We start from the raw sequence: 12,141 nt of genomic DNA on the forward strand, positions 1-12,141 counted from the left end.
TCAATAAAGTGACTATAAAATTTATTGCTATTCTCAATGGTTGCAACTTATTATACTTCCGTTCTAAATCACTGGGTTTATATAATATTGGCCCAAGTCTCTGGACCAATGGAACTTAAATAAATCATTCTACCCCATCCTTGGTTCTGTGTGGTTAGTTTAGGGATGGGTGTACTTCCTTTACCATGAAGTATATCAGAAGAGCCTTTCTTTTTCTTCCTGGATATGAATGACAACAGATTCACCCTGTCTAGGAACTGAGTCAGGAAGGAAAACTGAACCCTATCATCCTTAAGCAATGTAAAACCTTTCAATGACCAGACATATTCTGAAAAAGATACCACTAGGCAACTTCATCATTGTTTGAACAAAACACTTCCAAATCTGGAAGGTTTAAAACAGCATATAATAGCTTCATTTGAAGAGAGCAAACCCAAACACACAAGTGTCCTGAGAGCCCCTGACTGGGTCCAGTTTGCTGATGTCTCATTGGCTATAGAGAGCCCACAGAAATAGTACAAGTTTGAGTATTGGAAGATACTGGCCCAACAATATTTCACATTGACACTATTTTTAAACTCCACTTTGGATATTAAAAATCAATAGCAAAATCCCAAACTTTAGCTGCCAAGGATTTGAGAGGCTGTCAATTTGGCAAGATGGAACATGAGTAACTAAAATTATATGCAAATGAGCCACTAAGAGCACAATGATAACAGCATCTCAGCATCTCCAAAATCTCCTTGGGCCATGTGGGACAGGGCTGACTCCCCTAAGACTATTTTCTCTTCAGTTGTCCTATTCACACTATTATCTGAGCACATATTTAAAAAAGAAAACCAGAAAAATCTCAACTAGTGTACAAAATGAGTGATTAAAAATCTCAATCTACTGAAAAAAAATGAGCATATATGTCACAGAAGCCTGCTACTAAGCAGAAGGTGAAATTCATAGTTTCTACCTATTCAATAGTCCTTGCTCCAGAGGGATGCTTTCAGTTGGCTCCAACAGCCATTCCAATGATAATAATTTCGTAAGCTCCTTTTTCTAGCCCTGAATCCCATCCCTCATTGTAATACACTCTAATCTGCTAAATTGAACTAATACTGGATGGAGCCTCTAAATCAGAATAAGAGAAATTCATAAAAGTATGGCTGTTGTGATGAAACAAAAAAATGCACATTAAGAGAGCAAGAACTGGCCTGGCGGTGGTGGCGCATGCCTTTAATCCCAGCACTCTGGAGGCAGAGCCAGGTGGACCTTTGTGAGTTCAAGGCCAGCCTGGTCTACAGAGCGAGATCCAGGAAAGGCTCCAAAACTACACAGAGAAACCCTGTCTCAAAAAATCCAAGAGAGAGAGAGAGAGAGAGAACTGAGGCAGAATCTGGGCTAAGAATTCACTACAACTGTTGAAATCATGTTGTGCCCTACTCTAAGCCACTCCATATCATACAATGCTGGCTTTTCAGGCTCTGCCTTGCCTTAACATTTCATAATAGAAGTCCCTGATGAAGTTTTGACTGTGGACCCCTGGTGGACCCCAAAACACACCGTCTATCAGACATCACACCTCCAGCACACTCTGATTAATGTCTCATTCCTGAGGCTAGAAAGGGAGCCAGCCTACAAGTTTATTAGGAAGAATTTAAATTGGAGGCACATGTGTGGGCTCAAATTATACCAAGGAAACTCAAGAATGTATGGGGCACACCACATTGAGCAAAAGTGTAGTGCTCTCACCTGGCCTTCATAAACGATAGGTAACTAACACTGTGATGAGATGGCCCCAGCAAGCCTATCATTTCCTACCCCGTGTGTGTCGATGATCGAAGATCAAGGGCTCCCTGACCTGGCTCAGTCCCCCACTGTTAGAAACAGCTACCCAACTGCTTATTCATCATCCTGTTCATACTTTCTCGATCTGTACCTGATCAGGTCTGTTCCGTGAAGCCCATCTGTTCCCTGCTCCTGACCCACTTTCCACCCGGGACCCAGTTTTGTCTTTACACCTCTGGTTTCTGTAGCTTTGCTCTCAAATCTGGTTTCAACTCTACCAGCAGCTCCTTCTCGACACTGATCTGGTTCATTCTTTATCTACACAGACTTTTTTTATCCCACTTCTAGAACATCTTGAACTTTGAATTCTGCTTTTACTTGTATTCATTCTGTAACTAAGTATATGTGTGTGTATGTTTGGATATAGGGGTGTGTGTGTGTGTGTGTGTGTGTGTGTGTGTGTGTGTGTGTGTGTGAAATAAGAGTTAACAGTAATTAAGATAGAACAGTAATTAATTAGAATAAAAAACTTTCATTTACCTTGCCCATGCTACCAAGGTGGGTAGGTTTTATTACAAATTAATGTCATTGAAACTGCTAAACATTATACATTTTGGTGTTATTCAATATATGTTGACATTGTAGAAAGACACAAGTATGTCCATGTCTGTCTGTGTTTCTGACATAGCTCCCTCATGACAGCATCAGTTCTGAGAATGGATATGGTACCTTAGTTTGGGAAAGGGAAATGTAAATGGATTTACAACAGTGTCACAAGGTGTAATTGATGATCAGAATCAAGGTGACATCTAAGACTTATCTTATACCATTTGAAGAGGCAGAAGAGATGAGAAGAGGCAGGGGAGAAATTAAGGGTTCTGGTCTTGGCGTGTCATATTGAGATTTTACACACATGGACAACAGAAGTTCCAATGGCTTCATACCCACATCCACATTATAAAACACATAATTTTTCTAAAAGACTTAGGCAACTATATGAAGTAATGAAAAAGAATCCACAACAGTAAGTGAAAAACAAAAGAAAGGAAATTATATTGCATAACTGCATTTAAGGTTTACTTAAGTCTCTGTATATACAAGATCATGTTTGTCTATATATCATACATACAGATCTGGAAGTCTACAACAAACTTCTAAAAATGACCGATTATGCTGTGAAAGTCATGGTAGCTCTCTGAGTAGCCCTGGTGAAGACTCTCTACCAAACCTTGAGATAAGCAAGTCATCCTCCTTAATCTGTACTCTCTTCCCTCCCTTTCTATAGTACTCTTACATAACTACCTTATCCTAAACACTATCGAACTTGGGTGACTTGTTCATACTCTCAGAATCACTGGGGAGATTCAGGAAGCATGGAGCTCAATCCTAGGTATTTCCCTAGAAAATGTACATATGGTCTGACCCCTACAGCTTTGTTATACCCACATCTTCATATGTACTGCACAAAGAAAAAGTGGCACTGAATGAGTACACATGGCCATTCAAGACATATCATCTCTTAATCCAAAAGCTGACTCTAGAAATCTCAAGTGCAGACATAAAATGAACAAACACACAATCACATGGAAACAAAGATTATACTCACATTAAAATCTCAACATGTGGTTTCTATGTTTTCCTCAAAACACTGGAAACACAATATGCCCAGCAGAATATCAACTATACTACAGAAAATGCACTACAAAAGTATTTATCGCCAGGCGGTGGTGGCACAAACCTTTAATCACAGCACCTGGGAGGCAGAGGCAGGCAGATTTCTGTGAGTTCAAGGCCAGCCTGGGCTATAGAGTGAATTCCAGGAAAGGCGCAAAGCTACACAGAGAAACCCTGTCTCGGACAACAACAACCAAAAAAAAAAGTATTTATCATATCCTAGACTAACATGAAATGTGTTGTAATGCAGGAATAATATATATGTCAAGGTATGTCCCTGTGTGCATATATCTATACGTATTCTATGAAAATGTCTCTTTCTAAGCTTCCTTTGATGTATTTAAAGTCTACAAGCAAAGTGGAAACTACACATTCTCAAATCCACATTCCAAACTATCAAACCAGCCCACAAAGCTTTGAGAGAGTCCATGCACTAATCTAGCTGCTGATATGATCTATTGAGTACAAAAATAGGAGTTTCAAAGTCTGTCTGACCCTCCCCACTCACCTCACTGGCTATCTTGGCAGCTTTCTTGGCACGTTGTATTTCAAGTGTATTGGTGTCAATTTGCATTCCCTTCCCTTTAATTTCTGACTCCAGGTCCTTCTTGTATTCTTTCTATAAAAGCAACGTTCAACACAATTTAGTCACTCTGTAGACAACATACACTTGTAGTTAATGATTTAAAAAAAAAAAAAACAACTAAACATTTTTAAAAGACCAAAAGAGGGCTGTGAGATGGCTCAGGGAATAAAGCACTGACTATACAAGCATCAAGATTAGAGTTTAGATCCCCCCGAAGCCACATAGACTAGACTAGACAAATCAGTAAGCTCTGGGTCAGCAGAGACCCTCAGTTAATAAAGTTAATAAAGTAGAGAGTAATCATGAAAGACACTCAACATCAACCTTTGGCCACATATTATATACATATGTAAACACATATACATGAATGGACACAACACACACACACACTTAAGAAAAAAGGTAAATAACTAATGTCCATGAGAATGGAATTCTTATTACTATGCATGATCACACAGAACTAAGTAATTTGGGAAGTATACATAATTAGAACCACTGTTCTCGCTGGAGATGTTCTTACACTATTAAAAGGGCAACTGTTGAATGATAATCTTCATGGAGTGCTGTCCTGGACACTGGGAGACAGACAAAGGGATACAGATGGGTTCACGCTATAGGGAGAAGACTGAGAATGAGGCCAGAGCACTCAGAAGCTGAGCCATAAATACTATAGATGATCCTTATCATTCCTTCTTGTCTGTGAAATAAGGGTAAGCATTGCTCCACAGGAGATCCTCAGTGAGGAAAATGAGGAAGCAAACACAGAGCCCATCGTGAGTGGGACTTAGAAATAGAAAGATGGCTTTCTCTAGTCTCTGTTTCTAGATGGCCACTCTAGTCTTTTTTGTTTGTTTGTTTGTTTGTTTGCTTGTTTTTAAACAAAGCCTGTTTTGTTGATATCCCTACTACCATCTTACCACTCAATTTTCAACTGGACCCTACCATTTTAAGTTTAAAGTAAACGCTCCAGACATAACTGACAAGCAATAATGAGATTGATCCTTCAATGTAGACTGGCCACATTATCACAACTAAAGAAGATTGCTCAGGCTACTAGCAGTCTTCCCTGCTTCCATATGAATTTCAAGACTGATTTATCAGTTCCTGTGAAGAATGCAATCAGGAACGTTTTGACTTCTTTACCTATGTGCATCCCTTTTATTTCCTGCTCTTATCTTATTGCTCTAGCCAAATTTCAAGCACTGTATTGAACTGGACAGGAGATAGTGGCCAGCTTGGTCTTGTTCCTGATTTTAATGGAATTGTTTTGAAGTTTTCTCCATTTAGCAAAAATGCTATGGGTTTGACATATATAGAAGCCTTTGTTATGTTGAGTGATGTTCTCTCCAATTCTGTTGTCTCCAGGACTTTCATTATGAAGGGATGTTACACTTTGTCAAAAAGAATTTTCTCTATCTGCTAAGATGATCATATATTTCGTCTTTAAGTCCATTTACAAGTTTTATTACATTTATCAATCTGCATATGTTAAACCATTCCTGCATCTTTGGGATAAAGCTAACGTGGTCATGGTGAACGATATTTTTCATGTGTGCCTGTGTTCACTTTGTTGTGATGTCTCCCTATCATCTCTAATTTTATTAATTTGGATCTTCTCTTTCTCCTAGTTCATCTGGCTAGGGTTTGTCAATCTCATTTATCTTTTCAAAGAACCAACTTCTCATGCCATTGGTTCTTCATATTGTCTTGTTTGCATATTTGTCTCTAGTTCTTTAACTTCTGCCCTGGTTTCAATTATTTTTCCCATCTACTGCTTTCAGTTTGGGTTGTTCTTGTTTTTCCAAACCTTTTGAGTGCATTATTAGATTATCTGTTTGAAGTCCATCCTGTTTTTAATGTAAGCACTCAGAGCAATAATTTCCTTTAAGACTTTTTTTTCATTTTTATCCCAGAGATTTTAGTAAGTTATGTTTTCATTTTTATTTAATTCCAAGACTTTTTCTATTTCGTCCTTAATTTCCTCAAAAGTTCAAATACTTGACAATTGAGTAGTTTCATCCCCATGAGTTTGTATATCTTCTGGTGTTTCTCTGTTATTTATTTTTTCTTATTTTTATTAACAAAGATTTACTTGATTGTAGTCAGATTGAATGTATGAAGTTATCTCAATTTTCTTAAATTTGCTCTGTGTGCTAATATATTGTCTTTTTTAGAGAAACTTCTGTAGCATACTGACCAAAAAAATGTGTATTCTGTAGTGTTTGGGTACAATGTTCTGTAAATATCTATCAGATTCATTTGGCCTATGATGCCATTTAGCTCCACTGTTTCTCTGATTATATTCTGACCATTGGTGAAAGTAGATCTTGAAGTCACTACTGTAACTATGTAACTTTGGGGTTAATCTGTGATGTAATGCCTAATAGTGTTTGTTTTATGAAATTGGGTGCAGCCAACTTTGGTGGACTTGTGTTAGAATCATAATGTCCTCTTAGTAGATTGGAATGAAATGGTCTTCTTTGTCTTTTCGATTTGTTTTGGTTTGAAGTCTTTTGCATTAATTCAGAACAGCTATGCCTGCTTGTTTCCTGGTCCCATTTGCTTAGATTATTTTTTCCCATCTTTCACTCTAAGGTAATGTCTAGTCAAAAAAGTGATGTATATTTCTTGTAGACAATAAAAAGGTAGACATTATTTTCTAATTCAGTGGCTTCGTCTGTGGCTTTTGCTTGGGGAATTGAATCAGAGTGGACAGTCCTGAAGCAGGAGAAGCTGGGTTTCTTACCAGGTGTTGGTCCTGGCCAGTATGCTCAGGTACCTGTAGCAGAGTTCTTAGGTCAGAGTGGGTGGGGCCAAAGCAGAGGAGGCCAGGTCTCTAACCAGGTGCCAGAGGCCATGTGTGTGGTGGGTGCCTGAAGTAAGGTTCTCGGGTTCATGTGAAGCTTTCTTACCACAAAGAGTCTCACAAAGCCACTGTGTGATACCAATGTCATAATAATATAAGGAATAGGAGACTGAAATGACTTCTTGGACATTTCATTTCTTCTTATAAAGTTCATATGAAATGAGAAGCAACTACTTTCACTCCGTACAGAGTTTTAACTCTTTAGCAACCAGTTGAAGACTAGAAATGTGTATTGCTTAAAGAGCAAGACAGCACAAGCCATTCAGTTGCAGCTGCTGCCAGGACATGAGGCCACACACTCTCATTGTGTGCCTTTACTTGCTTTTAAATAACCAGGTCAAATCTCATAGGTCTATTTTGCCTATGAGACAGATTTGTCTAAAATGACCATTTTCTGCACCCACTGCATATAGAAAGATTGTGAGGATGAAATTACCTTTAATTTGCTTCCTGGGGAAAGCCTTACTATGACATGGCTGTTTATTATCATCTACACACATAACTTGTGTCATATAGAACCTTTGAGAAAGCTATATTGGTAGGGAAAGAAGCAGAAAATGTTCTCATTCTGAGCTGAAAAAAAAAAAAAAAAACCACTCACCTCACTGGCCATTTCAGATGCTCGCTTTGCTCTCTGAATATCAAGTACTTCTGAACTAAGTTCCATTCCCTTCCCTTTTATTTCATTTTCCAAGTCTTTTTTATATTCTTTCTATAAGACAAGAATAGAATATTTCATTTGAAGATGTCTCTGCAATAACTTTAACTCATATGCCAGTTTACATGTCTTCTAGAGAACACAGACAGGAGAAAATATTGCTAGGAAGGAAAAAATTAGATGCTGAACATTCTTGCCTTTTCCCATTGACGTTTAATTTTCAGCTCTATCAAACTCAAAGTGGCATCCAGTTTTACCATGCTTCATTCTTTCTCCCAATATCTTTTGGCATCATGCTGAACTTCTTTAAAAAGGTATCTTCCCTTTAAGTGCTGGAGAAAATCTTAAGAATAAATAGGCTTCTTTATTTGAAGTGACTTTGGAAATATCTATTTAATGTGAACTTCTTAAAGAACTTACTGGAAAAGAATTACTAAGCCAAAGGTTGCAGTAGCCAGAGGTATTTTTAAGTTTGTATTTTATTCAAAGAATCTTTTTTTAAAAAATACCTAATAGTTTCCTGAAAATTGTTAACATAAATTTTTGAATGTCTCTCTTAATACCATTTTTTTTCAATTTTTTCATATAGTCTCATACTGCCCCGGTCAGCCTAGAATCCCCACATAGACAAATATGACCTTGAAGTTCTAATCTTTCTCCCCTACCTTCTGAATGCTGGGATTATAGGTATAGACTACCACACCCATTTTATGTGGTGCTGGGATGGAACCCAGGGTTTTATGCATGCTAGGCAAGCTCTCTGCTGACTGAGCTACATCCCAACCTTTGATATTTTAAGTAGTCACAGCTGTTTTACACACTCTTGTATATAAATTATTCTCTAGTGACAAATTTCTTATTTCCTTATTTACTTCCATTATAAAATAATATCTTATTCCATCAAACCAAGTTTCATTTTATGAATATTTTGCTAAATAAAAATTATAACTCCCTTTAATGATAAGAAGTCAGGTTGCACTTAATTCTGGGGTTTCTGTCATGGCACATGCCCCCCCCCCATCCTAAATCATTAAATTGGCTTGATTTTTGATCAAACAATAGCTTTAGAGGACTTTGTCAAGCCTGCCTGTGATTTTGGAAATAGCTCTCAGTCAAATGACCTTGATAAAAGTCAGACTTTCTACTAATTTGGTCATGTGACCTTTAGGAGGCCTTTGAGTAACTCAGTCTCCATTTCCATCTGGACAAAGGGAAATAAAATAAATGTCCTATTACCATCAAAGGGCAATGGAGGAAAATCAGGCAAAATATTGGAGCAGCCAAAGGCCTTACATAAAACATACATTTTAGAATAAAAAGTGATAATTTGGAGACTCTACATGGCAATATAAAACCATAAAGAACAGAGCATAGAATCCATTTACAATCAAGGGCTTAAATGTAGAAATTTATAATTGTCTTAAGTAACCAAGTGGCTTTTTCCATTAGATATCTCTATATAACTAAGTAAAAGACTAGCCATTATGAATGACATACTTGTGTCCCTTCTAAAATCCATGTGTTGAAGCCCTAGCTTCTTTGGGAAGTAATTAGGTTTCGATGAGGTTACAGGGTAGGTCCTATAATGAGATTAAAGGTTCCATAGAAAAAGAGCAGAGTTCCCTTGTTCCTCTGCTGTAGTGACACAGTTAGAAAAGCCATCAGCAAGCAAGAACAGGGCTCTCACCTGGAGCCAAATCCACCAGCACCTTGATATGGGGCTTGATTTTCAGAGTCAGGAGCACTGTCTGATTTGAAACCACTCAGTCAACCATATTTTGTTATAATAATCCCAAGATGTTCAATCCAATGAATAGTTTTGTGGGCCTTTTCCTGCCCAGTTCAGACATTCAGACTTCTAAGTCCAAAATGTTATCAACTGAATCTTGCTATGTTTTAGTTATAGCATTATTATTATGCATACTTCCTTTGAAAGAATTAGGGCAATGTTTTTCCCCATTAAGAAAGAAGAAAAGAAGAAAAGGAAAGGACTAATCTCACTTTGTCATCTGCATGAAAATGATTGGAAGATCCAGCTTTAACATGCATACAAAGAGTATAGTTTCAAAATGTAGAGCAGTAACAGGACACTCTCATTTATTTGTTCTCAGTTTCAAGAAAATTTACAAGAATAAGAAGTGACAAAAAATGTACAAGAGAATACCTATAGATGTTATATGACTATTCTAGAGAATCCCAGTAATTTCTGATGCCATTTTAAAGGCAAAGGCCAACTATCATTTGCTTATTAAAAGTTAACAATGAAATGCCTCCAAATGGAAATCATGCTTCAATTCATTCCACTGGCTTAAGACATTTCTTTCAGAGGAATCATTTCTTTGATTCAAAAATTTAGAATAAGATGGGACTTGACTTTTCTTTTCATATTCTACTTATACATTACATTCTAGATTACATTAACATATAATCATTTAGATGAGCATATCACAGTAGAATTAGAAGAGCTCTCAGTTAGCTTTGAGCCACTTGCAGGAAGTGGATTAATTTTTTAAAAGTGTTAATATACAAGTATGTCTTGATTTATTAAAGTTAAGAAATTTAATATGCAACAAATTTAATATCTTAATTTTGAGCCAAATTTTAATTAAGGTTTCAAGAAAAGTTCTGTGAAGATAAAAGCAAAACACAGCAATGAGTTCTTCTGCACTGTGTGCAACTGTAATTTTCCCCACACAGAAGAGAGAGAACTTTTGAATAAATCATCTATTCAGACTTCCCCAAGTGAGTCCCTCATTTCTGATATCAAATGCCATGATGCTGCAGGGAAAATACCCAAAGAGCTGAAGAACTGGCTCAGGTGTTAAGAGCATGAACTGTTCTTCCAGAAGATCTGACTCAGGTTCCCAGTTTGGGTGTATCACACCCAAGCCACCTGAAGCCCTCTTCTGGCCTCCACAGACACTGCACTGGTGTACACAAATCCACAGGAGAACACATAATCAAAAATTAAGATTAAAAATTTTTTAATTAAAACTGGTTGTAGAATATGTTTTATGACAACTAAATTTAACAGAATCAAGCTTTCAAAAATTAAGTTTTCTGAGTCAAGCATGGTGGCAAATTCCTTTAATCCCAGCACTCAGGAAGGCAGAGGCAGGTGACCTCTGTAAATTCAAAGCCAGTCTGGTCTAAAAAGTTAGTTACAGGACAACCAGAGCAGCTGTGAAACAGAAAAACCCGTCTCAGAAAACAGCAACACCACCACCACCAAAAACAAACAAATAAGCAGAAAAAAAAAAAAAACAGGAGAAGAAATAGAAAGTGGGTTTCTCAGGACAAGGCTTAGCCTATGCACTCCAAATGTGCTAATCCCTGAAGTTCCCCCAAATGTAGAAAACTCAGCTGCACAATCTGTGGTAGTGGGGCACTGCATATATTCACATCTCCCTAATAATATATAATAATATGTGTGTATGTGTGTGTATAATTCCATGTATATTATATTATACATACTATAAATACATTATAGTTTAAGTAATATAAAAATTATATATAATTATACATGGATTATGAGAGAGAATCAAACTGTTACTTAATATTTTTTGTAAAAACTAGCTGCTATGAAGCTATAAAACTCATTACCAATGCAAGCCTGAACAGCCACTTTGGAAATCAATATGGCGCTTCCTTAGAAAATTGGGAATCCATCTCCCCCAAGACCCAGCTATAGCACTCTTGGGCATATACCCAAGGAATGCTCAATCACACCACAAGGGCATTTGCTCAGCTATGTTCGTATCAGCTTTGTTTGTAATAGCCAGAACCTGAAATCAACCTAGATGCCCTTCAACTGAAGAATGGATAAAGAAAATATGGTACATATACACAATGGAGTACTACTCAGCAGAGAAAAACAATGACATCATGAGGTTTGCAGGCAAATAGATGGATCTAGAAAAAATCATCCTGAGTGAGGTAACCCAGACTCAGAAGGACAAACATGATATGTACTCACTCATAGGAGGATACTAGATGTAAAACAAAAATGACTAGACTGCTACACAACTCCAGGGAGGCTACCTAGAAAATGGGACCCTAGGAAAGACCCAGGGATCACCCAATGACAGAGAAATGGATGAGATCTACATGAACAACCTGGATGACAGTGGGAGTAATGAAGGGCAAGGTTTGAGGGAAAGAAAGCTTAGGGGAGCAGGAGATCCCAACTGGATCAAGAACAGAAAGGGAGAACGAGGAATAACAGACCATGATAAATGAAGACCACATGAGAACAGGAATAGGCAGAGTGCTCGAGAGGTCCCCAGAAATCCACAATGATATATCCTCTGTAGTCTGCTGGCAATGGTCAAGAGAAAGCCTGATCTGACCTAGTCTGGTGATCAGATGACTAAACACCCTAACAGTCGTGTTGGAACTCTCGTCCAATAACTGAAGGAAGTGGATGCAGAGATCCTCAGCCAGGCCCCAGGTGGAGCTCCAGGTGTCCAACTGTTGAAAAAGAGGAGGGCCTGCAAGAGCGTGAATTGTTGAATCCAAGACTGCAAAAAGCACAGGGACAAATAGCCAAACAAATGGAAGCACATGAATTATGGACCAAAG

General features: G+C 37.7%; 1 protein-coding gene across 3 annotated transcripts in view; it reads right to left on the bottom strand.

Annotated features, from left to right (window-relative positions):
• The window catches only part of Nebl (nebulette), a 364,943-nt gene that overhangs the window by 48,255 nt on the left and 304,547 nt on the right, over window positions 1–12,141 (bottom strand). Inside the window, exons 18-19 of one of the 3 annotated variants that reach the window (XM_036186871.1) lie at window positions 7,504–7,614; window positions 3,959–4,069 (exon numbers count right to left, since the gene is read on the bottom strand). The exons of the other annotated variants lie outside the window; for them this stretch is intronic. Coding sequence (XP_036042764.1) covers window positions 3,959–4,069; window positions 7,504–7,614 — 222 coding nt within the window. The remainder of the gene's footprint in view (window positions 1–3,958; window positions 4,070–7,503; window positions 7,615–12,141) is intronic. 3 annotated transcript variants of the gene reach the window in all.

This window comes from Onychomys torridus, chromosome 5, assembly GCF_903995425.1.
Source record: "Onychomys torridus chromosome 5, mOncTor1.1, whole genome shotgun sequence".
Lineage (NCBI taxonomy): Eukaryota > Metazoa > Chordata > Mammalia > Rodentia > Cricetidae > Onychomys > Onychomys torridus.